General features: G+C 54.9%; 3 protein-coding genes across 3 annotated transcripts in view; 1 reads left to right on the top strand and 2 right to left on the bottom strand.

Moving 5' to 3' along the window:
* PRR12 (proline rich 12) overlaps nt 1–3,422 on the bottom strand; it is a 33,231-nt gene extending 29,809 nt beyond the window's left edge. The window contains 3 exon segments of the mRNA XM_003127347.5: nt 224–1,591; nt 1,880–2,025; nt 3,286–3,422. Of these exon segments, the coding sequence (XP_003127395.3) occupies nt 224–309 (86 nt within the window). The 5' untranslated portion in view covers nt 310–1,591; nt 1,880–2,025; nt 3,286–3,422.
* PRRG2 (proline rich and Gla domain 2) lies at nt 658–9,331 on the bottom strand. Its single transcript, XM_021097559.1, is given in 10 exon segments — nt 658–782; nt 1,218–1,318; nt 1,880–1,961; nt 1,964–2,025; nt 3,286–3,424; nt 6,820–6,859; nt 7,035–7,216; nt 7,664–7,760; nt 8,429–8,507; nt 9,275–9,331. Coding segments are annotated over 8 exon segments (816 nt in total). The 5' UTR covers nt 7,749–7,760; nt 8,429–8,507; nt 9,275–9,331.
* On the top strand, nt 9,280–26,334 carry NOSIP (nitric oxide synthase interacting protein). Its single transcript, XM_003127327.5, has 9 exons — nt 9,280–9,430; nt 20,974–21,144; nt 21,706–21,811; nt 23,142–23,223; nt 24,544–24,703; nt 24,796–24,914; nt 25,078–25,265; nt 25,369–25,477; nt 25,580–26,334. The coding sequence occupies exons 2-9, from the start codon at nt 21,075–21,077 to the stop codon at nt 25,649–25,651; spliced, it is 906 nt and encodes a 301-aa protein (XP_003127375.1). The 5' UTR covers nt 9,280–9,430; nt 20,974–21,074; the 3' UTR covers nt 25,652–26,334.

Raw genomic sequence — 26,985 nt, 5'->3', positions numbered from 1 at the left:
TTGCACCCCCATTTTCCCGTTGCAGCTCTCCCTTTGCATGCCAGAGCTGGCTTTGGCGGAGTTTGCAATTTGCAAACTGGGGCGGCGGCGTTGTTGCAAACCGAGGAAGGCCGCTCCCTTGCAAGCCGGAGGGGAGTTTGCGATGCACGCGTCGCCGGGCGGGCCCGGCCCGCCTGGCCCCCACCCCTTGGCCCCTTCCTCCAGGCCACCCTCGGCTCCTTACCTAGCTTTCGCTGACCTCTCGTAACTCCATCCCGCCCCGGCGCCGAGCGGGTCCCCGAAGCCGGCGCTGGGGTAGTTCCTGTCCATGAATTGGCCGCGGTGGAAATTGGGGGGAGGGGGAGGGAGGGAGGGAGGGAGGGGGCGCGCGCGCGCTCTCCTCCGCCGCCGCTCCCTCCGCTGTTGCTTTTTTTTTTTCCTTTCTCTCTCTCTCTCTCTCTCTCTCTCTCTTTTTCTTTGCAGCCGCCGAAGGCCCGGGAAGGCCCCAGGCGGGGGAGGGAGGGGACAGGGGCGGAGGGGCGGGCAGGGAGGGGGTGCAGCCGCCTAGCCAAGGAGGGGGGAAGGGGGGTTCCCCCTGGAGGGAAAGAGGGGGGAGGAGGGACCCCGCTGTCTCCGCCTTTGCCCCGGCGCTTGCAAGAGAGAAGGGGGGGCGCGCGCTCAGGAGGGGGCGTCCCGGGCGGCCCCGGGGTGGGTGCGGGCGCTGGGTGCTCGCTCTCTCGCCGCCGCCGCCGCCGCCTCCTCCTCCTCTGCGCTCACGGTGCAGCCATCTTTGCACAAGGCGGCTGGGGGAGGGGGGAGGGGAAGGGGGGGCGGGCGGCGGGGTGTCTGGCTGCGCTCCGCTTCCTCCCACAATCCCGTGCAAATGCAAAAAAAAAAGAGAGAGAGAGAGGCAGACACTGAGCGCTAGCAGGGCCTGGGGGTGTAGGGCGCAGCGTTGTACAGAAAGCCAGCTCCGCCGTGCGCAGACGCGCCCGGGAACGCGGTTCAGCTTATTTTTTTATTTTTTTATTTTTTGCATTATTTCGCTTTTTTGGAATCTCTTTTCCAAAAGGTTTTTATTCAAGCAAAGAGCCCAATTCCAGCCCCCCGGGTGCATTGCGGGCCTGCCCCCAACCGAGCACGCTTTACACATATACCCCCCCACCCTCTCTGGGTTGCAGAGTGCCCCTGTGAGTAAATGAAGACACGCCACGCTGCGTGTGCGTGGCCCGTGACACCGACGGCGATGGCCGTGTCACACGTTCTCACGCGGGCGCCCGCACTCCTGGCCTGTGGGGCTGGGTCCGAGTTTCCACGCTCGCCTACCCCGGGGGCGGGGCTGTCGGGTACCCCCACCCTCCAGAAAGCCGAGGGGGCTGCGAGGAGGCCGGGATGCGGGGACACGTTCCCCGGGACCTTGCGTGTATCCGTACGCGGCGGAAACACGTGTGCTAGGATAGGCCTCCGACCGGACGACCCCTACTTCCACCACCCCCAAAGCTCAGTGCCGGAGTTTAAGAACCCCTGGGAGGTTCCGGAATCCGGAATGAATCTGGGGCAACGTTCCGAAAACCCTGGCTCCGAAGCAGCTCTTCAACACGGCCTCCTGAGGCTACAAGGGGAGGAACACGGTGGGGAGTCAAAGACCCGGCTGTGTTTCCCCCTCAACCAAGACCACTCCGACCCGCCCTGAGCATCTCAGCCAATCCCGCACCCTCTGGGTACAAGACCCACCCTCCTAATAAAGCTCCACACACACCCCTGGGCCACGCCCCCAATTCCCAGCCTCGCCGGGGATAATACTCTCAAAATTCCAAGGCCCGCCCCCGAGCCCACGCCCCTCCTCCGGCAGGATCCTCCCCTCTGCGCCCCGCCCCCGGGCCGAAGCCCAGCCCCATACCTGGTGTAGGGGGGCGGAGGTGCGTCGTGCACCCCAGAAGCCGCCAGCGCCTGTTCGTAGGTGGGGAGCCCCGGGGTAGGGGTGGAGGCAGGGGAGTCGGCGGGCTCAGAGAGCCTAGGGGACTCAGGGGGCTGATGAGCTCGGCCCTGGGGACAGAAAGTGCACTCTTAGCGGGGCGGGGAGGGAATCTACAGGATAGAGAGCCTTAGGCGATGGAGGAACGACTTAGGGAGACAGAGACTCTGAGGGTGGTTGGGGGACGGGGGTGGAAGGGAAGTGGACTAGGGAAAAAGAGGCTCATCTTCAACCTGACTGTACACAAAGCACCTTGAAATGACAGCGAGATGCACAGGGACAGGCAGCCACAGAAATCAACAACTGCTGAGATAGAGGCATTCATAGACACACATGTACTCCAGATACAGACAGCATCATGGGGAAAGAGACAGCCCTGCAGAGAGGCAGGCAGATACCCCCAAGAAACAAACAAATAGAGATACCCAAACTGCCCAGATCCTCTCTTACAATAAATTCTTCCTAAGAACAGCTATAATGGAAAAAATAAAAATCATTTAAAAAAAAAATTCTTCCTGGAGTTCCCGTTGTGGCGCAGTGGTTAACGAATCCGACTAGGAACCATGAGGTTGCGGGTTCGGTCCCTGCCCTTGCTCAGTGGGTTAACGATCCGGCAACGTGAGCTGTGGTGTAGGTTGCAGACGCGGCTCGGATCCCGCATTGCTGTGCCTCTGGCGTAGGCCGGAGGCTACAGCTCCTATTTGACCCCTAGCCTGGGAACCTCCACATGCGACGGGAGCGGCCCTAGAAATGGCAAAAAGACAAAAAAAAAAAAAAAAAAAAAATCTTCCTAAGAAGACCCAGTATAGGAGCTCCCTGGTGGCCCAGGGGTTAAGGACTCAGCATTGTCTCTGTTGTAGCTTGTGTCTGATCCCTGACCTGGGCACTTTTCCATGCTGCAGCCAAAAAAAAAAAAAAAAAAAGACCCACGTTCCTTCAAGACTGTTGCTAAAGCCCTCTCTTAGACCCTGCCACTGAGAAAGACACACCTAGACAACTCACACAGGCACGCGCACACGCAAACACAGCTATACCTTGTCGACACGGAAATACATACCACAGACACCCACAAACACCCACAGACCACAGGCTGAAGCCTCACCAGATACAATATCCACAGGATGATAATCACACATGAACCTGGCACTGCAAAGACAGCCAGGCAGCAAATACCGAGTTCCTCCTGTGGGCCAAGGGCTGAAGATAGGCCAGTCTTTCAGCAGTGCCCACCTGCCCCCAAACCTTGGCCCGTCTCCTTAGGTTGACCCTACCCCCTCCTCTATTCACCCCACCCTCCAGCCCCCAGCCTCTCCTCCCCAGAGCCCCCTTACTCTTGAGGACTGGGCTGCTGGCCTCGGCCCCGAAGACGGCAGTGCAAATACCAAAAGGCCCCCAGGCCGGCCAGGACGATGAGCAGGATGCCGGATGTCAGCCCCACAGCCAGGCCTGCGACATCAACCCGTCCACGCCCTACAGAGGGGGAGGAAGGCACAGCCTCAGAGGCTGTCGCCCACCCCAACATCCAGATACCTTCCCCTGTGGAAAGAGGACTGGCCAAGAAGCCAGGCAGAGCTGGGGCCTCCTCCTAGCTCTGCGACCTCAGGCAACTCACCCTACTCACTTCTGTGAGCCTCCATTTCCTGCTCTGAAAAATGGGAGCATATAACCCCTCCCAGATAGGTTGCAAAAATGCAATGAATTAAATGCAGACAGAGGAGTTCTGGTCGTGGCACATCGGAAACAAATCCCACTGGGAGGCATGAGGTTTCAGGTTCGATCCCTGGCCTCGCTCAGTGGGTTAAGGATCAGGCATTGCCGTGAGCTGTGGTGTAGGTCGCAGACGCGGCTCGGATCCTGGCTTGCTGTGGCTGTGGTGTAGGCCAGCGGCTACAGCTCTGATTAAACCCCTAACCTGGGAACCTCCATATGCCGAGGGTGCAGCCCTAAAGAGACAAAAATAAATAAATAAATGCATTAAGAGCCTGTGATAACTTCATCTGGGATGAGAAAGTGAGGCAGCTATTCTCCAGGCGGAGAAAAGACCCTCTTAAGACTGCAGAGTTTTTGGTTTTGTTTTGTTTTTTATTTTTTTAGGGCCACACCTGTGGCATATGGAGGCTCTCAGGCTAGGGATCAAATCCGAGCTGTAGCCCCTGGCCTATGCCACAACCAGAGCAACGCCAGATCTGAGCCACGTCTTTGACCTACACCACAGCTCATGGCAATGCCAGATCTTTAACCCACTGAGTGAGGCCAGGGATCGAACCCGTGTCCTCAAGGATGCTAGTCAGATTCATTTTCACTGAGCCATATCAGGAACTCCCTAAGACTGCAATTACACATGTAGTGGAGGGAACTCAGCTAGCCAACTTTCTAGGCCCCCAAACTGATCGTGGCCAGATCATACTGAAGATACCCACTGAAATGTAAATTTTACAGATATAATGAATAATTTTTTTGTATGAGTATGTCCCATGGAATACATGAGATATAGTGACACTAAAAAATTATTCCTGCGAGTTCTCTGATAGCCTAGCGGTTTGAAGCTCCTGTGTTCTCACGGCTGTGGCTCTTGTTGCTGCTGTGTGACTTAGGTTTGATCCCTGGCCCAGGAACTTCCACATATACTGCCTGTGTGGCAAAAAAAGAAAAAAATTACAAAACAAAACAAAACAAGAAAACACAAGAGAGAACCTAAAAAAAAAATTGCAACTCTCATTTAAAAAAAAAAATTAAAATAAATAAATAATTACTCCTGTGCATTTCTTTTTTTTTTCTCCTTTTTTTTTTTTTTTTTTTTTTTTTTTTTGGTTGTTGTTGTTGCACCTGAAGTTCCCCAACCAGGGATTGAACCTGAGCCATAGTAGTGACAACCCTGGATCCTTAACCTGCTGAGCCACCAAAGTACTCCAATGTGTGTGGTGTTTTTTTGTTATTGTTGTTGTTTTGTCTCTTTGGGGCCACACCTGAGGCATGTGGAGGTTCCCAGGCTAGGAATCTAATAGGAGCTCCAGCTGCCAGCCTACACCACAGCCACAGCAACACCAGATCCAAGCCGTGTCTGCAACCTACACCACAGCTCACGACAATGCCGGATCCTTAATCCACTGAGTGAGGCCTAGAATTGAACCCGAAACCTCATGGTTCCTAGTCAGACTTATTTCCGCTACACCACAACGGGAACTCCTAGAATGCAGTCCCTTTTACCACCCAGGCCACGGAGAGACAAGACCTCACCAGAAGGTGAGGAAAAATTCATTTATCCAGAGAGGAATTTAGGGGGATTCCCTGTTGTGGCTCAGTGGTAATGAACCTGACTGGTATCCATGAGGATGCGGGTTGGATCCTTCCCTCAGGGGGTTAAGCTGTGGTGTCGGCTGTCGGCTACAGCTCCAATTCCACCCCTAGCCTGGGAGCTTCCATATGCCGTGGGTGTGGCCCTCAAAAGACAGAAGAAAAAGAGAGAGAGAGAGGAATTTAGGGATGTCCCCTCCATAATACTGTTGGTGTCTAGAACCCACGAGGACCCTTGGCTCAGGAGCAGGGCCTTCAGTGATCCACAGCTTCACGCCTGAGGAAACGTCGGGGGGCAGTGGGGGGGGGAGGCATCGGGCAGGACTCTGCCAGGCTTTGCTAGGTCCTGCTGCTGGGGAAACTTCCTTTGGCCCTGGGCCGGGGGACTTTTCTCAAATAGCAAACCCCAGGCTTTTAGCCTTCTTAGTAAAAAGCTGCTGCCCTGAGAAGGGGGGCCCTCCTGAGTCAGACCTGTTTCAGGTGGCTTCAAGGAGCTACCAGGCCTTCCAAGGCCTGTGGCAAAGCAGTTTCCTCCCCTAGCAACCAATGTGAGGAATCCAGCCCAGACTTAGGGCCTGTTGCTAAGGTGCATCCACCCCTGGCAACCAGGCCACAAGGGGGTGGATGTCTGGTGCCTGGAGGGGGGTCCTCCTATGGGCAGGAGGCCTTGGGCTCCTGGCCTGAGCCCGGCTAGGTGTGGTTGCTAGGGAGAAGGCCTCCTTAGCAACCAGGCCAGGCTGGATGGGATTGTGGGAGTGAGGACGCCAGCCAAGTACTGAGTGCCGCGGGCTCCCTTGGTCCGGCCTGGCCAGGCTTTGTTGCTAAGGAGCAGCCTGCCCTTAGCAACAAGGCTGCAGCCACTGATGGGGCTTCAGAACTCAGAGGAGGGATTGAGGGGTGGGCTGATAGGGCAGGTGAAGACAGAAAGGCTTCCACAGACCCGTTGCTAGGGAGCAAGCCCCCTAGCAACCAAGCTGCGGAATTGGCTGGGACTCTGAACTCCAAAGGGGAGCTCAGGTAGGCCAGAGACTCTGAGCCTGAGGCCCCAGGGACTGGAACCTCTCCTGCAACGGTCCCCTTTCCAGGGGATATGGGACCTCCTCTGAATAAGTTGTGGCAGGTTCTATAGTTAGGGCCTCTAGTCTCCAAGGAGGGGACTTCTTTCATAACCATCTCCATGGAGTTCCCGATGTGGTGCAGTGGAAACGAATCCAACTAGGAACCATGAAGTTGTGGGTTTGATCCCTGGCCTTGCTCAGTGGGTTAAGTATCCAGCATTGTCGTGAGCTATGGTGTAGCTTGCAGATGTGGCTCAGATCCTGTGTTGCTGCGGCTGTGGTGTAGGCCGGCGGCTGCAGCTCCAATTGGACCCCTAGCCTGGGAAGCACCATATGCCACAGGTGTGGCCCTACAAAGCAAAAATAAATAAATAAATAAATAACCACCTCCAGGAATTCAGGGAGCATGGAATTTAGAGGGGGCGAGTTTGGGGTGGAAGATGTGGGTTCAGCCTCCACGGGCAGGGGCTGCCTCAGCTGCACAGAGCAAGAGGGCTCCCCTGTCCGACTCACCTCCTTTGCCGTTGTAGATGTAATTCTCCCAAAAGCGCTCCTTGAATGGGCAGGAGTAGAGAAGGCAGAAAGGCAGCATCAGCTGGGAGATTCCACACCCCAATCCAGCCCACCCTGATCTCTGAGGCACAAGGGCAAAGGGAGTTGAGGGGAAGGACCCCCACCCCCAGGTCCTGGAGAAGACAGAGGGGACTCCGGGGACCCCAGGCCCTCACCGTCAGAGTATTATCCTCAAAATATTCCCGTGCCTCTTCCCAGGAACACCTCTCCTCCCAACACTCCCGTTCCAGGTTCCCAGGGGTGAGCAGCTCCAGGTCCCAGTGATTGGCTCGCGGAATCCGGCTATGGCTGCCCAGGAAGCTCTGGGCCTCTGGAGAGTCCAGGAAGACTTCTGGGCCTCAAAGACATAAGGTACAAAAAAAATGGAAGGGGAGTTCCCGTTGTGGCTCAGAGCGTTAAGGACCTGACATCATCTCTGTGAGGATGCAGGGACGATCCCTGGCTTTGCTCAGTGGGTTAAGCATCTGGCGCGGCTGCAAGCTGCAGCATAGGTCACAGAGGCGGCTCAGATCTGGCGTTGCAGTGGCTGTGGCATAGGCCAGTGGCTGCCGCTCCGAGTTGATCCCTAGCCCAGGAACTTCCATATGCCATAGGTGAAGCCATTAAAAAAAAAAAAAGGGACAAAAAAGAGAAAAAAGAAAGAAAAATGGAGGATTCCTAGGACTGGGGACAGGGAGGAACGTGAACTTGAGGGGATAGAGACCCGTGGCTGGGTTCTTCCTGGGTCAGGGGAAGGTGGCTGCCAGTGCCTGGTCTCCGGGTGTTCGTTCCTGCAAACACTCACCTTGGTCGTGCTTCCCGCTGGGTGAGGAGTCCAGGCAGGTGGTTAATCCCAGGTATAGCAGCAGCACAGAGGGGTGGCCCCTCATATTTTGTGGACGCTAGGAACCAGGTGTGGTTAGTTAGACGACAAACACCTCAGGGCCTGGAGAATGAGGCGAGGTCTCTCTGACCCACTCTGTGGTCCACGAATGACGGGAATAATACAGACACTTAGGTAGCCTGTATTCTGGGCCAGACACTGTTTGAGGTCGTTTACCTCTATTCACTCAGTCTCATTTTCACAGCAGTGCTATCATTATCTCCATTTGATAGATGAGAACATTGAGGCACAGAGAGGTCAAAGAATTTGCCCACATTCATACAGGGTGCAATTCAGAGGCAGGATTTCAACAAAGGCAACGTCCCTCCAGGGACCAGAGCTAGGAGCTTATCTTTTTCTCTGCTGTGTCTGCAGTATCCAGCACGGGTTTGGGCACACAGTAGGTGCTCATAAACATGTCCACTGAGGGGCATTCCTGCCTTCCCTGGTAATTTCCATGTACACCCGCCTCTCTCTGTGCTCATTGCCACATCCACCCGCGGAGATCAAAGATGACAGGAGAGGTATAGAGCGGAGGCCTATATCCTTGGGTCCAGGAGGAGGAGGAAGGAGCAGGGGTCCTGGGCTCCTGGGTTTGGAGGCTCCGACTTCTGGATCTCAGAAGAACGGGGAGCCAGATCGCCAGGGTCCCCAAGCCAGGCTCTGCCTCCAAGGGTATTCACTTACCTGCCCAGACTTGTGAACAGTGTCCCCTCCTTCTTAATAGGGGCCTCCTGGGCCAGCTGCGGCCAGCTGTGAAGAGGGGCTGGGGAGAGGGGAGGGGAGAGGAAGGAGGGGTGCCTTACTCTCTATAGTCGGCACAATCCAGGTTTCTGGCCAGAGGGGCGGGGTTTGTGATTACCTGCCTTGGGCGGGACTCAGGTAAGGGACTAAGTATTTAAAGGGACCTTATGATTAAGGGCCACGGTCCAGAGCCTTTAGGAGGGCCAGCCTCTCCGACACAGTGGGGGCACTTAGGGAGTTGGATATGCAGCTTCCCTCCTCCTATCCAATCCCCCCACCCCCACCCCGCCCCAAGAGCCCGCCAGTGAGAGCTGGGAACTAAACATCTAGGGCTCCAGATATCTAGAGATGTCAATACCTAGAAACTGACAGGGAAACTGCCTTAGTGAGAAATGTACGCCTTGGCCCCTGGGGGTGGGAGGTGAGTATGCGGTAATAAATTCCTGTTTCCTGAGGTAATTTGAAAGGCTTTGACTTCCGACTGCTCCAATGCTCCATGTGTAAAGTGGGGACAGTGGAGTTATCCCTTCTCTATTAACTCTTATTTTGCAGCAGAAAAGTGGATGATATCCTTGGGTAAGCCGGCTTTCCAGTCACTGGGCGAAGTGGTTAGTCCTTAGACACAGCCTTAGAGAGACGCGAAGCCTCGGTACCAGCAGGAAATCGCCCGCCCGGGAAACGCCTAGTATATACTAAGCGCGCCCCCTATTTACGCCAGTTTTACTGACCGGAACCTTCGAATTGCCACTCACGTTTCCGGAGGGAGGAAGAGAAGAAGGGAAGACTTACCTAGCCAGAAGAGAGACCTCCGCAACTAGGGGCAGATCTACTTCCTGTCTCTTCCGCCGGCCGGAAGTGTGTAGAGCGGGGAGGGAAAACAGCGCTCCTTTCCGGTGTAGGGGCACAGTTGAAGCCGCTTCGGAGGGAGAAGGCGTTGTTTGTAAGGTGAGTTCCAGGGGGTGGCGGGATGGCGTTACTGCGATCGTCTTCGCGTAGGCTAGAGTCTCGGGGTCCCAAGGGAGAGTGGGACAGGATTTTGAATTTCCGACTTCCCGACAGTCATTAGTGGAACGCTCTAGGCGCTCCAAGTTTGAAGCTGAACTACAAGTCCCAGAAATCTTTGGAGGTACCCAAACCTTCAGTTCTCTGGAGAGTTTTAGTTTCACTACGGACGGATGGGCCGGGGTTCCCGGGGAAAGGAGGGGACTGGTGTTCTAGAGAGTCTAAGACGTGAAAATTGAGGAAGAGCACCCCTTTCCTGCCCTTAGTTTCCCAGATTGTGATGCGGAGGGCGGCGGGGGATATTGTGCAGTCGCCTGTCGCCGCCTCTCTGCACCTTTTTGACAGCCTTCCCTCTCGGAGTTGCTGTAGGGTTTACCATTTTCCTCTATGGAGCTTTGGGGATTGGCTGTCCTGGTTTCATATCCCTACGGGGCTGCTGATGGGGTACGAACTTGGATTTGATGGGTCCTTTACAGCAATTTTCCTTTAATACTGGAAAAAGGTTCAAACATGTAAAAGTGAGAGAGTAACATAAGAATTCCGTAGTTCCCGTCGTGGCTCAGCAGTTAGCCAGCCCGACTAGCATCCACGAGGACGCAGGTTTGATCCCTGGCCTTGCTCAGTGGGTGAAGGATCCAGCGTTGCTGTGAGCTGTGGTATACGGATCGGGCGTGGCTGTGGCGTAGCGACAGCTATAGCACCAGTTCGACCCCCAGCCTGGGAACTTCCATATGTCGCAGGTGCGGCCCTAAAAAAAAAGTTTCATTTGCTTGAATTGGGATCCTTTCGAGTCATGTTATGTCTCTTTTTAAATTGCTTTTAATTTTGAACAGTCTCTCCTCCATCCTACCCAGTTTTTCTCTTAATGCAATTGATTCTTTGAAGAAACTGGGTTAGTTATTCTTTTTTTAATCCCATCATCTGAAACCCTTTTCACTTCTTTGAAATGGTAGTGTCTTTTCCTTTATTCCCCCCCACACACACACACTCTAGGCAGCCGCTCACCTACTTTCTCTGTCTCCATGGATTAACCTAATCTGGATATTTCACATAAATGGAGTCATTTTTTTCTCTGATCACATCCACTGCAGTTGCCACTTGCGTTGCTGCTTGGGCCACAGCTGCGCAGCCCCGCATCCTTAACCCATCCCACTGTGCCACAAGGGATCTTTCTCTGTCTGGGTTTCTTTCACTTAGCATGATATTTTCAAGGTTCACGCATTTTGTAGCATGTATCACTACTTTTTAAGGCTGAATAGTATTCCTTTGTATGAGATATGCCATATTGTTTATCCATTCATCAGTCAGTGGACATTTGTGTTGTTTCCACTTTTTGGCTACACTGCTTGCACTTGTGTACCAGTTTTTGTGTGGACCAATGTTTTCTGTTGGTAGTGGAATTGCTGAATCAAGTGGTAGCTCCATGTTTAACCTTTTGAGGAGCTATCAGACTTTGCCACAGTGGCTACTCCCCATTTTATATTCCCACCTTCAATGTAGGAGGGTTCCAGTGTCTTCATGCTTGTTATTATCTGACTTTTCTTTGGTTTTTAGGGCTGTGCTTGTGGCATATGGAGATTCCCAGGCTAGGGGTCAAATCAGAGCTGTAGCCACCAGCCTACACCACAGCCATAGCATCGAGGGATCTGAGCCACATCTGCGACCTACAGCACAGCTCACAGCAACGCGGGATCCTTAACCCACTGAGCAAGGCCAGGGATCAAACCCTCAAGCTCATGGTTCCTAGTCGGATTCGTTAACCACTGAGCCACGACGGGAACCCCCCCATTATCTGACTTTTTGCTTAGAGTCATCCTCTAGGTGGGAAGTGGTGTTTTTTTTTTTTTTTTTTTTTTTTTTGTCTTTTGTTGTTGGTATTTCTTGGGCCGCTCCCGCGGCATATGGAGGTTCCCAGGCTAGGGGTTGAATCGGAGCTGTAGCCACTGGCCTACGCCAGAGCCACAGCAACGCGGGATCCGAGCCGCGTCTGCAACCTACACCACAGTTCACGGCAACGCCAGATCGTTAACCCACTGAGCAAGGGCAGGGACCGAACCCGTGACCTCATGGTTCCTAGTCGGATTCGTTAACCACTGCGCCACGACGGGAACTCCGGAAGTGGTGTTTTGATTATGGTTTTGATTGACTGCATTTCCTATATGGTTAATGATGTGGAACATTTTTTCATGTGCTTATTAGCCATTTATATATCCTCTTTGGAGAAACATGTATTTCAATCAGTGCACATTTTTATTTATTTATTTGTCTTTTTGTCTTTTAAGGGTCGCACCTGCGGCATATGGAGGTTCCCAGGCTAGGGGTAGAATTGGAGCTGCAGCTGCCAGCCACAGCCACAGCCATGCAGGATCTGAACCTACACCACAGCGCATGGCAATGCCGAATCCTTAACCCACTGAGCCTGGCTGGGGATCGAACCTGCGACCTCATGGTTCCTAGTCGGATTGTTTCTGCTGCACCACAACGGGAACTCCTTTTTTTAAATTATTTTTTCTTTTTTTGATCATTTTTAAATTGGGTTTTTTTAAATGTATTACTGGGTTGTAAGTTTCTCATATAGTCTAGACATAATTTCTTTGTCAGACAGAAGTTGGACAGTCCCCAACTGTTTGGTACAGCCTACAAACTAAGAATAGTTGTTTTTTGGAGTTTCCGTTGTGGCTCAGTGGTTAAGGAACCCGACTGGCATCCATGAGGACTCAGGTTCCATCCCTGGCCTCACTCAGTGGGTTAAGGGTCTGGTGTTGCGTAGGTCACAGACCCAGCTCAGATCCCAAGTGGCTGCGGCTGCGGCTGTGGTGTAGGCCAGCGGCTAGAGCTCTGCTTTGACCCCCAGCCTGGGAACTTCCATATGCGGAGAGTGCGCTCTAAAAGAAAGAACAAAAAGAATAGTTGTTTTTTGGTTTTTTGGCCACAGCATGCAGCAGCTTGATGTGGCGTCTCAGTTCCCAGACCGGGGGTTGAACCTGGGCCACAGCAGTGAAAGTGCCGGAGTCTAACCACTAGACTGCTCTTAGGGAGTAAACTCTTAGGGAGTTTCTTAGGGAACTCCCCAAGAATGGTTTTAACGTTTTCAGCAACTGGAAAAAATCAAAAGAAGAATTACATTTTGTGACCCATGACTGTAATATGTGATTCAGATACCGGTGTCCATAAATAGAGTTTGACTGGAACACAGTCATGCCCATTGGGTTACTAGTGGCCATGGCAGCTTGGCCACACAGGGACGGGAGTGAGTAGCTCTGGCAGGGGCCATGTGGCCCACAAAATTGAAAATCTTTACTCTCTGGGAAGTTCTTGTTGTGGCACAGCGGAAGCAAATCTGACTCGTATCCATGAGGACACAGGTTCAATCCCTGGCCTCGCTCAGTGGGTGAAGGATCCCACGTTGCCGTGAGCAGTGGTGTAGGTCGCAGACACAGCTCAGATCTGGCATCGCTGTGACTGTGGCTGTGGCGTAGGCTGGTGGCTACAGCTCTGACTGGACCCCTAGCCTGGGAACTTCCATATGCTGCAGGTGCGACCCCAAAAAGACAACAAACGAAACAAAACAAAAAAACACGATTGCCTGTTGTTGAAGGTACCCCATCTATGGCATTTTGTTTTAGCGGCCCGAGCTGAGCAATACAGGTAGGATCAGCACAAACCTGCCCTTGTAAAGCTATGCTTTTCTCCTTTCTACCAAAAAAAAAAAAAAAAAAAAAACCCGAAGAAACAAACCCTAACACTGGGAGTTCCCTGGTGGTCTAGTGGTTAGGATTTGGCACGTTCCTGCTGCAGCCCCAGTTCAGTCCTTGGTCTGGGAACCGGGATCCCACATCAAGCTGCTGCATGCTTCCCTCCAAAAAAGAAAAAAAAATCTCCCTTCTACTAGCCAGTATCAGCGTCCCGCAAACATCCAGTTCCAGTCAGACTCTGCCTTAATGGCATCGGTCGACTGTTGTCACCCAAATCAACTGTGTCATCCGGGCCTGCAAAGTGATGGCCCATGTCTCAATCCTCTCACCGGTTTTATCCCAGCTTGTTAAAGTGATTTGATCCAAGGTCCCTTTTGGTTTTTGAGTTTGTTTGGGTTTTTTTGTTTTTTTTGTTTTTTTTTTGTTTGTTTTTGTCTTTTTAGGGCCACACCCACGGCATAGGGAGGTTCCCAGGCTAGGGGTCAAATCCGAGCTGCAGCTGCCAGCCTACACCACAGCCACAGCCATGCCAGATCCTTAACCCACTGAGCAAGGCCAGGGATCAAACCTGCATCCTCATGGGTGCTAGTCAGATTCATTTCCACTGCGCCACAATGGGAACTCTCAAAGTTCCCTTTTGAAAAGCTCACCAGGGGAGTTCCTGTCGTGGCGCAGTGGTTAACAAATCCTACTAGGAACCATGAGGTTGCTGGTTTGAACTCTGGCCTTGCTCAGTGGGTTAAGGATCCTGCGTCTCTGTGGTGTAGGCCGGCAGCTACAGCTCCGATTAGACCCCTAGCCTGGAAACCTCCATGTGCCACGGGAGCAGCCCTAGAAAAGGCAAAAAGACAAAAACATAAATAAATAAAAAGCTCACCAGGGCTCTTCTCTCAGGGAACCCACTGAAAAAGAGACCAGTTCAGACCTATGAGGCGCTTGGCACAGGCCCTGGCGCAGAGGTGTTTGAAGGCTGTGCCAGTCATTTCTATTCTCAGTGCTTTTGTGCTTACGGTCTCAGTGATTCATTCCTTGAGTCCACCTGCCCAGGCCTGGCTGGGAAGTGGTTAAGCCTGTCATGGCATCGCTGAGCCCCCTCCCCCATCCCAGGTGCCAGGCAGAGCTGGGACGCAGCCTGGAGTCCAGTCCAGGCCCTGCCCTCCTCTGGGGGCTCCTGGACTCCTGAGGAGTGGCGGCTGTAATGGTCGTAAATCGTAGCATTGTCAGGGCACCAGGAACACCTGACTCAGCCTGGAGAGGCAGGCTTCCCACAGGAGGCCCCTCTGCCTCGGAGCCCCGGAGGAGCAAGGGGATGGGATTTCCAGGAGGAAGGACCAGGCCCACACAAGAAGCCCCCATCCCACGCCGAGAGCCAGCACGGCCAGGCAGCACCGGGGTGATCATGGCCGCAGACACAGATGCCTGGGTCAAACCCCAGCTGCACAGCCCTGGGCACCTGCTCTGTGCCTCTTTCCTCATTTGTAGCAACCATCTGGATTGTGGAATGGGGTAGAAACTCAATTGTATAAAAGGTTTAGAGCAGGGCCGGGTTCAGGGAACCATCAGCCGTAATTAATAGAAAATCTCGGATGCTGGCCTCGGCTCTCGGGGAGCTCCCTCTTTGCCGCTTTCAACACATCCTCTTTCTAGATGTCCTCATAATTGGCCCTTTGGGTTCCTTGAACAGCCTGGCCTCCGCACCGACCCCCCCCCACCCGGCCCCCCGGGACCTGCAGTGTCCACGTGACCCTCGCCATTCTAGGGGCGGGGCTCAGAGCCTCCTTTCATCCTCAGAGGAATCTCTGACCCTGCCCGGAGAGTCAGGATTCAAACAAACCAACTGCAGAAAAGGGAGATAATAAGGGAGATTTGCGCACCAGCTGGAGAGGAGAGGCTGCTCCGGAATCACGAATGATACGAACAGCCTTGCGGTCACATTTTTTAAACACAGCAGCCGCCAGTCCCCAGAGGCTGTGGGGCACAGTGATGTGACGGGTACCCCCGAGGGACTGTATTTTTTATTATTTTTTTCTTTTCTTTTTTTTTCTTTTCTTTTTTTTCTTCTTTTTTTTTTGGCCATGCCTGAGGCATGCTGAAGTTCCCAGGCCAGGGAGTGAACCTGCAACCCTTAAACGCATGGAGCCACCGGGGAACTCCTGGATTATTTCAGTTCATTTACACTCAAGTGCCAATGGGGGATGTAATTACCAGAAAACCTCTAAATATGTTTGGCCCCAACCAGGACCCATGCATGTGCATTTGCATCTGTAAGTTTTATGAAACCTAAATATAGACCCGTTTCTCCAATGTGGATATCGGGTCTGAAGTGAAATGTGCTGAAAGAGCGAACTAGACTTTGCTCTTTGAAGATCTCGTGGGCGGATGGGGCTGGGTTGGCCTTTATTCTCTGACTGGCCCACCTCCTCGGGAGGACTGACAGCTGTCACAGAGTTGAGGGGGCAGCCCGAGAGCCCAGCCACCTGGGTTCCAGTCCAGCTCTGCTGCCACCTCCCACCTGCAAGAGTCTGTGGGTCTGTTTTCTCCGTAAAATGGGAGGATGAGAAATAACAGCTGATGTTACTTTGGCTGTGTCCCTTCTGAAATGTCAAGTGACACCAGATGGTAGTAGATCTGTTTTTTTGTTTTTTTTTGAAATTGGCCTCACCGAGGATGCGGTGCCGCGCCCTGGACGAAAGCTCAGCTTCTGCTGAAAACCCGCCAACCCTGGTCAGCCCTGGTCAGCGGTTCTCAAACTTTTTGGCTTCAGGAACTTAAACATCATTAGGGACCCCAAAGAGCTATTGTTCACGGAAGTTCTATCTAGATTTTGTTGGGGGAGTTCCCGACATGGCTCAACGGAAACAAATCTAACTCGTATCCATGAGGACTCCATGGGTTCAATCCCTGGCCTCGCTCAGTGGCTTCAGGATCTGGCATTGCCGTGAGCTGTGGTGTAGGTCGCAGACACAGTTCGGATCTGGGGTTGTTGTGGCTGTGGTGTAGGATGGTGGCTACAGCTCCGATTAGACCCCTAGCCTGGGAACCTCCATATGCTGCAGGTGCAGCCCTAAAAAGACAAAAAGACAAAAAATAAATAAAGTACAGTATTTAGGGAGTTCCCCTCGTGGCACAGTGGAAAGGAATCCATCTAGGAACTACGAGGAGGTGGGTTCGATCCCTGGCATAGCTCCATGGGTTAGGATCCAGTGTTGCCGTGAGCTGTGGTATAGGTGGAAGACGCAGCTTGGATTCTGAGTTGCTGTGGCTGTGGTGTAGGCGGGCAGCTGTAGCTCCAGTTGGACCCCTAGCCTGGGAACCTCCACATGCCACAGGTGAAGCCTTAAAAAAAAAAGCAAAAAAAAAAAAAAAGTATACTATTTAGTGGGTTAAGGATCTGGCATTGTCACTGTTGTGGCGCAGGTTCAGTCCCTAGCTCGGGAACTTCCACATTCCAAGGGCATGGCCAAAAGGAAAAATTTTCTCCTAAAAGTGTACAATTTAGCAGGTTCATATAATCACTATTTTTGCAACCATCGCCACTTGCTGATTTCAGGACATTGTCTATCACTGCAGAAAGAAGTCCCATACCCCTTAGTAATCATACTCACACATACATCATGCCCCCTCAGTTCCCCCTTCTCCAGCCCTGTGGCAACCACCAGTCTGCTTTCTGTGTCAATGGATCAGCTCATTCTGGACCTTTTATTTATTTAATTTTTTCTGTCTTTTTAGGGCCGCACTTGGGGCATATGGCAGTTCCCAGGCCGGGGGTTGAATTGGAGCTGCAGCTGCCAGCTTACACCACAGCCACAGCAATGCCAGATCCGAGCCACATCTTCGACCTACACCCCAGCTCACAGTAATGTTGGATCCTTAACCCAGTGAGCGAGGCCAGGATTTGAACCTGTGTTCTCATGGAAACTAGTCACATTCGTTTCTGCGGAGCCACGATGGAAATTCCTGGACCTTTTATATAAATGGAATCAAGAACAGGAGTTTCCATTGTGGCGCAGCAGAGATGAATCCAACTAGGAACCATGACATTGCAGGTTCCATCCCTGGCCTCGCTCCGTGGGTGAAGAATCCGGTGTGGCCATGAGCTGTGGTGTAGGTTGCAGACATGGCTTGGATCTGGTGTTGCTGAGGCTGTGGTGTAGGCCAGCTCCGATTCGACCCCTAGCCCGGGAACCTCCGTATGCTGTGGGTGTGGCCCTAAAAAAAAAAAAAAAAAAAACACCACCAACAAAAAAAACACACGGCCTTTTGTACCTGGTGTCTCCCCTCCACCATGTAATGTAACAGAGACCTTTAAACCCAAGGATGTCCAAGCAGATGTCACACTGCCTCTGGAAAACTCCCCTGTACACTCGGGAGAGAACAAGAAGAGCAAAGGCAGACACGTTTCAGCGTCATGGGAGTAGTTCTGCGGGCTCCCTGAAAGTATCCTAGGGAACCACTGGCCTAGGCACGTGGCTTCACTTCTGTGCCTCAGTTTGCCCCTCCGCACGGTGGGGATGGCAATGGGCTCGACCTCAGAGGGTGGCTGAGGTTGGATGATGGATGAGATGGGGATGCGGCGAGGTGGCCCTCGGTCAGGGGGCCGGCAGCATCCCTTGTGATTCTTCCCACGACCTCCTGGCCAAGCAAAGAAAGGCTCGCTCTCGGAGGGAAAGTGTCCTGGTCGGCGAAGCCAGAGAGCTTGGCCACCAGACCAGCAGCCCAGTGCCAAATACCGCAGAGGGTCAAAGCAGTTGACAACTAAGAATAGAGCAGGGAATTTGTCCCCCAGGAGGTGAATGTGACCCTTGGGGGTGGGGCTGGGGCGGAAACGGGAGTGGGGGGCAGGGCGGGGGGGGGCAGGCAGCAGGTGCTGGACACCTGCTCCAAAGCTTGGGGTCCGAGGGGAAGCTGGAGGAGGGGCCGTGGGTCGAGTTGGGGTGTTTCAGCACGGTTAGCTTCTTCTGCAAGCAGCACAGCGGCCGCCACAGGGGTGATGGAAGTGGTCCAGGTCTCCACCGGGGCAGTAGTTAGGGGGGTGTAGACAGTTTTCAGAACGTGTCAAGCTCCGTCCTGAGGGCCTGCATCTATTCTGTGTCCGCACCTCCAATGCAAAAACTGGCTTCCGGGAGGAAGGCGCCAGTAGGGGGAGAGCGAGGTCCATAGCTCAAAGTTTTGAATGTGAAAGGCGGGTTTCTGAAAGCGTCCCCAAAGGGGAAATGGAGATGAAGTTGGCTTCTGACATCTGGGGGCCCCTGGTTGTGCTCCCCCGCTCCCCCATTTCTGGAGCCTCCTCTGCAGCCACAGAGCTGGGGAGAAACATCCCTGCCCGTTCTGCGTGCTCTAAGTATGACCTCATTTAGTCCACACAGCAATCCAGTGGGGTCAGCTAGATCCCGTGGTTCCCCCCACTTCTTAGCAAAGGGCTCAGAGGGGAATTCAGCAGTCCAGAGCCACAGCAAGAATGGGGCCAACTTGGACTCGAGCCCAGGCGCAAGGTCTCACGGCTTAATCCTGCATGTTGATCCGTAACCCCATCCTCCTTGTCTCACCGATTTCTTCTTGTTTATCCCCGAGCCAGTCCCTCCCCTACATAGACAACCACTTTTTGGTGGGAGCCACACGCGCAGCACACGGAAGTTCCCAGGCCAGGGAAGGAATCCTAGCAGCAGCTGCAACCTACTCTGCAACGCCGGATCTTTAACCCGCTGCACTGGGCTGGGGATCGAGCCTGAGACCCCGCAGAAACCATGTGGAATCCTTAACCTGATGCACCACAGTGGGAACTCCCGTAGACAACCATTCTTGTAAACGTGATCCTTTTGTTTGCAGGTGTCTAAAAGGTACCCATTTTGTGCATGTGTAGATTGTTTTTTTCTCACTTCTTTCCACCCAGCATGGTGTTTTTATCTTTTTTTGTTGTTTTAATGGCTGAACCCATGGCACAGGAGTTCCTGGGCCAGGGATCAGAACGGAGCCACAGTTGCGACCTATACTGCAATGCTGGATCCTTTAACCCACTGTGTTAGGCCAGCAATCCTGTTGCCCCACAGCAGGAACTCCAGCAGTTGGATCCTTTTTTTTTGCTTTTTAGGCCCGCACCTGAGACATATAGATGTTCCCAGCCTAGGGGTCAAATCAGAGCTGCGCTGCCAGCCTACACCACAGCCACAGCAACACTGGATCTGAGCCGCATCTGCGACCAACTCACGTCAATGCTGGATCCTTAACCCACCGAGCGAGGCCAGGGATCGAACCTGCATCCTCATGAATACCAGTTGGGTTCGTTTCTTCTGAGCCACAGCAGGAACTCCCAGCAGTCGGGTTCTTAACCCACCGTGCCACAGCGGGAACTCTGGCATGATGTTTTTGAGCTCCACCCACAATGCTTTGTACATACCTGGTCAGCATCTCACCTGCCGGGCTACCCAGTTGCCTCGACTCCCCTCCGGTATAAGTGACATCATGGTAACCGCCCCATGCGTGCTCCCTAGAGGGTGTCTCTGAGAACGCCTTTGGGCCACGTCCACCCAGGGGTAGAATCACCAGCACCCACCTCGCTCAAGTACCAGCAGCATCACCTGATGGTTCCGATGATGCCCCGAGCCTGGTCTGCTCCAGCTCAGAGCTTCGCCCTCCAGCCCGGTGACAGCTGCGCAGTGACACCACCGCCGCTTCCCTGTGGGGAGGGTTGGAGGTGTCTCTCCATCCCCCTGTCTTTGACCTATAGACCGTCTCTTCCTGGCCTTTGCTCGTTACCCTACTGGGGTAGCTGGGTTGTTCTTGTTGATTTGCCAGAGTCCCACCCAGGGTGAGTTCTGCTCTAATGCTTGTTTTGAAAACTCAGAATTTGGGAGTTCCTGTCATAGCACAGCGGAAACAAACCTGACTAGGAACCATGAGGTTGCGGGTTTGATCCCTGGCCTTGCTCAGTGGGTTAAGGATCCACGTTGCCATGAGTTGTGGTGTAGGTCACAGATGTGGTTCAGATCTTGTAATGGCTGTGGTATAGGCTGGCAGGTGTAGCTCGGATTTGACCCCTAGCCTGGGAACCTCCACATGCTGCGGGTGTGGCCCTAAAAAGCAGAAGAAAAAAAAAAAAAAAAAACCTCAGAATTTATTCAGCACAATTGATACGCTAGCGAACAATTTGAGTGTTAACGCACGTTGCACCTAAGCGAACCGAGGCACCCTTGGTTGAACGAACACATAGGCACACACAGCACACACGCATCCTGAACATTTAGCGGGCGCTTTCGTTCCCTAAGTGTGTTACCAGTGCCTCCTATCATGTCTCGTGCTAGAACTTTCCATCAGATTCTATATAACCCTCCTTCCACCACCTTATAGTAACTCACGCCATGTACCCTGTACCCCTGCCGACATCCACGTCCACAGGCAAACTTCAGGTCTTTTTCACTGTCATGGTCAAGTGCCTTCTTTTTGGTCTTTTTGTCTTTTCTAGGGATGCTCCCACAGCACATGGAGGTTCCCAGGCTAGGGGTCGAATAGGAGCTATAGCCGCTGGCCTACATCACAGCCACAGCAACGCGAGATCTGAGCCGCATCTGTGACCTACACCACAGCTCATGGCCACGCCGGATCCTTAACCCACTGAGCGAGGCCAGGGATCAAACCCGCAACCTTGTGGTTCCTAATCGCGGATTCGTTAACCACTGAGCCACGACGGGAACTCCTTTTTTTTGTTTTGTTTTTTTTGGTTTTTTTTGGAGGGCATAGGCATTGCTTAACCTTCTAATATGTGAAAAAATCTGTCTTCCTCTGCCCTGCACACAGCTTTCCCATCAGATCAGATCGGGGGCCCAGAAAGGTCCAGTCCTCCCTGCGTGGGTTCCCTCCGGCCACCACGGCCCTGCAGCTGCCCCTCTCCCCCAGGGATGACTCGGCACGGCAAGAACTGCACGGCGGGGGCCGTCTACACCTACCACGAGAAGAAGAAGGACACAGGTACCGGGTTTGGGAGGCGGGCCCCTGGATCTTCCAAGTCCCGGCGTCACTCTGCCCCTTCGGGTGTGGTTTCCGTGCGGGCATCTCCCCCCTCAGATGGCCATGGCCGTGTAAGTAACAGCCCATGTGACTGAAGGCCATGACCGTGTGAGTAACAGCCCCCGTGAGCCCACAGCCCTCTCCCCTGTGCTGAACCCATCCAAGGCTTCCCACTGACGGGGGAATCTCTGCGGTCCATGGGGGACACAGGCCCAGAGAGGCTCAGGCACTTGAACCTGGTCACAGAGCCAGGAGGCCCAAGGGGATTTGGCCATGCAGTGCCCCCCGCCCCCCCCCGCACCCCGAGCTGCCTCAAGGGACAGGGCCTGTCTGTCACTTACCCCCTGGGGACCAACTCCTTCCTGTGGGTCGGGCAGCCCCTGCCCCCCACCCCCCAGACCCCAGGCCAAGGTCTTGGCCGCCTGTCTCTCCGAGCACCCCCACCTCCGCGTCCTCTCTGAGCCTTTCTCTCCGGGTTCAGAGAGGGCGTGTCTCCATCCCTCTGCCTGTCTCTGCCCCCAGCGGCCTCAGGCTACGGGACCCAGAACATTCGACTGAGCCGGGATGCAGTCAAGGACTTTGACTGCTGCTGCCTCTCTCTGCAGCCCTGCCACGACCCCGTCGTCACGTAGGCTGGGACCGCGGGACGGGGTGGCCAGGGCAAGGGGACCCATGGAGGGAGGGGGCTGTGTGGGGGTCCTGGGCACGCCACCCCGCTCCGGGAGCCTCAGCGTGGTCTGAGGCACGGGCCCGATCCTCGTGCGCTTCCCTGGGCATGGGAAAGCATCCCTTCCTAGTACGGGCGGGGGTTCCTGGGCCATCGCCAGCCCATAATAACCACTCACTGTGGAGCGCTGACCGCTACCTGCCTCTTACGGTCTGGCAAAGGCTGCGGCGTGATAACAGGTGTAAGGTACTTAGCCTAGTGACTAAATATGTGTTTGATTACTAGTCCCTTTTAGAGAGATTGTGGTGAGAGGAAATTGCGGCTCAGGGTCCCTGAGGCTACAGTCAGGTTCGAGGGTTCACTCGAATTCACAGAACTCAAAGCTGTTCTCCTCAAGGGACAGGTTGGGACAGGGAAAGGCTACAGATTCAAAGCAGCTGTGGGAAGGAGTTCCCGGGCGGCTCTGCAGGTTAAGGATCGGGTGTCACGGCTGTGGTGTGGGTTTGGTCCCTGGCCCTGGAACTTCTGTCTGCCGTGGGCATGGCAGGAAGAGAAGAAATCATTGGGGAAAAGGCACGTAGGGCAGAGGCCCAGAGGGACAGACACAAGCCTCCCATTGTCTCTGTGGACACGCGGGAGAGAAGCACTTCCTTCTCCCAGCACTGGATCACTGCCCGCCAGGGCAGGTCACGCTGGCCTTGGCATCCAGGGTTTTTACTGGAGGTTCATCACCTCAGCTTGGGGGACGTTGGTTTCCAGCCCCTCCCGAGGTTCAAGAGGACATCACATGAGCCCAGCCCCCCAAGTGAACAGAGGCACTCTTTTCAGGCAGGACATTCCAAGGGCTTAGCGGTCCCCTCCCAGGAGCCAGGCAGGGGCCAGTCGCTTGGTGGGAAGGTGCAGGGTGTGGACAAGCCCGGCCTGCTGCGCTCACCCTTTACGGCACGAGATTTTTCCTACACGTCAGAGCACGTTACAAAGCCCGGGAAGGAGTTCCCTGGTGGCCTAGCAGTTGAAGATTCGGCATGGTCGCTGCTGTGGCCCAGGTTTGATCCTTGGCCCAGGAACTTCCGCAGGCTGTGGGCAGGGCCAAAGAAAAATAAAGATGCCAGGGGAGTTGAACGGGTGCCCTCACCTCAGAGAGCTAAGCTGAGCCCCGAGTGAGCTGCTGCCTGGATGACCCTTGGTTGGTGCCCAGGGTGGGGAGCCCGGGTCTGGCGCGTGATTTCCAAGCCCCCGCCACATGCCCTGAGCCCGGCCTGTGTTTTCTCACCCCCTCCTCTCTCCGCAGCCCCGATGGCTACCTTTATGAGCGGGAGGCGATCCTGGAGTACATTTTGCACCAGAAGAAGGAGATCGCCCGACAGATGAAGGTGCAGGGGCTGGGGGGGTGGGGCGCACGCTGGCGCCGTGGGTTTCGATGCTGGGCCTCCGGCTGAATTCCTTTCCCTCCGGCCTTTGCCTGTGTGCGTCTGTCTGTCTGCGGCCCTGTCCCTTCCCGCTTCTGCTTAAGTCCTTCGTCTTGCCTCCTCTGACCCTTGCTAATCCAGGGCCTGAGGGCCTGCCCCTGTCACCTCTTCCTTGGCACACTTGTCACAGTTGTGACTCTCCATGTGGTTTTCCGACACATGCCCACTCTCCCATTGGGTGGCAGGCCCCAGGAGGCAGGGAGCGGGGCTCTCCCCCACCTTGTGGCCCTGAGATGCCAGCTCCATCTCTTTCGGCCTCAGTTTCATCGTCTCTAAAATGGGCTGACGGGTGACCTGGCCAGTGCTTCCTCCTGACCTCACGCTGCCTATGCCTTCCCAGCTCCCTAAACCTTAGCTGCTCGCTACTCCCCTGGAACTAGGGCCCCTCGAGGGCAGGGAGCAGAGACCAAGTCAACAGCGCATATAGTATATAATAAATAACTCAGAGAGACACTGTAGCATTCATACAGCCCACGAGTAACATTTATTGAGCACTTAGGATATGTCAGACCAGGTGCTGAGTGTTTTAAAAAAGCTCCCTGTGTGGCCCTCCGTGTGAGCCTCCTAGATAGGTCGCCATTGTTATCCCAGTTTACAGATGAAGAAACTGAGGCCAGTAGAAGTCACAGCACTTACTGGAGGCCACAGAGCTAATGAGTGACAAAGGGCAGGGTTTGAGCCAGGCTGTTGACCTCTCTGCTGCTAGGGAACAAAAAAGCCACCGAGTCCCAAACCAGCTAAGCGAGAAATGACCTAAGTGTCCTACACCTGGTGCAGGGGACAAGCAAAGGTGGCAGAGGCCTGCCGTGGATGACTGCACAGCCACTTAAAGCCTTGCACCCGGGCGGTCACCAGCCTCTACCAAACAGAGCCCCTGCCAAGACAGCCCCCTGAGCGGGCCCCAGTTTACCCTTTTTTTTTTTTTTTTTCCATTTTTGGCTGCTCGGTGGCTATGGAGTTCCCAGGTCAGCGATCAGATCCCAGCCACAGCTGTGACCTGTGCTGCAGCTGCAGCAATGCCAGATCCTTAACCCAGTATGCAGGACCAAAGGTCCAACCTGCAGCCCAGCACTCCCAAGACGCAGCCCATCCTATTGGCGCCACAGTGGGAACTCCTGTTTACCCATCTTTAAAGCCAAAGAACCACCCTAGCCTCCACCTAGGATGCCCCAAACTCACAAGCCACAGGAGGATGCCCAGCTCACTTCTCGCCGGCGCCCGCAGGCCTACGAGAAGCAGCGGGGCGCCCGGCGAGAGGAGCAGAAGGAGCTGCAGCGCGCAGCGGCGCAGGATCAGGTTCGGGGCTTCCTGGAGAAGGAGGCGGCCATCGTGAGCCGGCCCCTCAACCCCTTCACGCCCAAGGCTGCGTCTGGGGACAGCCCAGGTGAGGGAGAGGTGGACTTGAAGGCGGGTGCCATCCTGGTGGGGCCCAGGGCCTCCCTGGGTGCCAAATCCGAACCCCTGCCCCCCTCGCAGATGACGCCCAACCCGGGCCCAGCGCGGGCCCCGCAGGCAAGGACAAGGACAAAGCGCTGCCCAGCTTCTGGATCCCGTCGCTGACCCCCGAGGCCAAGGCCACAAAGCTGGAGAAGCCGGTGGGGCCCCCCACCCCAGCAAGCACACGTGCACCCACTTTGCCAGAGAGGGCCAGGGTCCCCCAGTGCCTCGAGGGCCTCCTCCTGTCCCTCATAGGGACCCCGATCTCCCTCTGCCTGACTCTAAGCCCTGCCTGCTGACCCTGCCCGGTCTTGTCCCCAGTCACGCGTCGTGACCTGCCCCATGTCTGGGAAGCCCCTGCGCATGTCGGACCTGACCCCCGTGCGCTTCACGCCGCTCGATAGCTCCGTGGACCGAGTGGGGCTCATCACGCGCAGCGAGCGCTACGTGTGCGCCGTGACCCGCGACAGCCTGAGCAACGCCACGCCGTGCGCTGTGCTCCGGCCCTCGTGAGTCCCCTGGGGACCTGGGGAGCTGGCGGGCTTGGGGTGTGGCTCTCCCTCTCTGGGGCCTCTGATTGATCGGGGGGCCTCCCCGTCCCCCTCCCCGCAGCGGGGCCGTGGTCACCCTGGAGTGCGTGGAGAAGCTGATTCGCAAGGACATGGTGGACCCGGTGAACGGGGAGAAGCTCACGGACCGCGACATCATCGTGCTGCAGCGGGTAAGCCCAGCCGCTCCCTCCGCCCCCTGCGCCGGGACTCCGCCTCCTCCCGGGGCCCCGCCCACTCACCGGGGCCCCGCCCCGCCTCTCCTCCTGCTCCAGGGCGGCACCGGCTTCGCGGGCTCGGGCGTGAAGCTGCAGGCGGAGAAGTCCAGGCCCGTGATGCAGGCCTGATGCGCCGCCCGCCGGGAACCAAATAAACGGGCTTGGACGCAACTGGCCTCGGGGCGCTGTCATTCACTGCGCTGGAACCTGGGGACCGCGGGCGGGGAAGCCAGGCCGCTGGGGTGGCTCCACTTTGAAAACATGGGCTAAGAATAGAATATTTGCTGTGGGCTCACGTGAAGAGTAAAATCTAAATCGAATGCACATGCACAGCTTTACATGGGTTGAGTGGCCAGAAGTTGGGGCCTCAGCGGTGAGCACATGAGGGCCCCGCTTTCATGGGCGAGAGAGAAACCCCGCACATCCTCTGAGCAGTGCGGAATTTGAAGCCAGTGAGGCGTCCTGGAACTCGTCTCCTAGTAACGTGTGGTACGACACCCAAAGGAAATGAAGTGCGGTGAGCCCGAGCGAGCACCCAGGAACCCCCCTCCCAGGCCACGTGGCTGCTGGAGGGTGAAGAGGAAGAGGAAGCCACAAGTGCAAAGGCCGGGCGGCAGCAGAGTGCTTGGACGGGTGCGAAGACGGGGAGGAGGTCAGAGCAGCCAGCCTGGCGGGCCTGCCTGGAGCTCAGCCCTTGGCAGTAAGCCGGGGATCACCACAGCAGGCTCTGTGCAGGCTGGGAGAACTAAGCTCTCCTCAGGCAAAGATGCAAAAGTGAATAAAGACTTGGAGTCCTGCCTCTCCGAGCAGCACCCAGCTCCTGTCTTTCCAGGTCTTTGGTGACACACACTTGCGTTTTTTTCACCCAAAGTGAGGTTTCCCTGCCTGTACTGTTCTATTCAGTGAGCAGTCTCCACCTTTTCTTTTGGTAAAAGGTCTTAGAGTTCCCCTTGTGGCTCAGTGGTAAGGAACCCGACTGGTATCCATGAGGACTCGGTTCGATCCCTAGCCCCGCTCAGTGGGTTAAGGATCCGGCATTGCTGTGGCTGTGGTGTAGGCTGGCAGCTACAGCGCCTATTCAACCCCCCTAGCCTGGGAACCTCCATATGCCACGGGTGAGGCTGTAGAAAGACAAAAAAAAAAAAAAAAAAAAGGTCTTATCTAATGCCCAAATGAGACTCAAAGGACCAGGACATGTCCTTGACTGCTGGGCAAGCCCTTGTCTGGTGCAGGACTGAGAGCCCCCTAAACGAAGCATTGCCTCCATCAGACACTTGTAGAACCTTCCTTTGGTCCACAAGAGCCCTCACACCCCACTCAGGGGCGCCCAGTCCCTAGAAAGTAGCTCAGGTGTCGCTGACATGAAAGGCTCCCTCGCCTCTGGGCCTGTCAGTCTACGGTCTCCTTGCGTCCTTCCCACAGTCTTAGGAGAAGGATCCTTGTGCCCGCTTCACAGGAGACCC

This window comes from Sus scrofa, chromosome 6 (genome assembly GCF_000003025.6).
Source record: "Sus scrofa isolate TJ Tabasco breed Duroc chromosome 6, Sscrofa11.1, whole genome shotgun sequence".
NCBI lineage: Eukaryota > Metazoa > Chordata > Mammalia > Artiodactyla > Suidae > Sus > Sus scrofa.
Note: the sequence above shows the minus strand (reverse complement) of the source record. Positions and strands in the feature narration are given on the sequence as shown.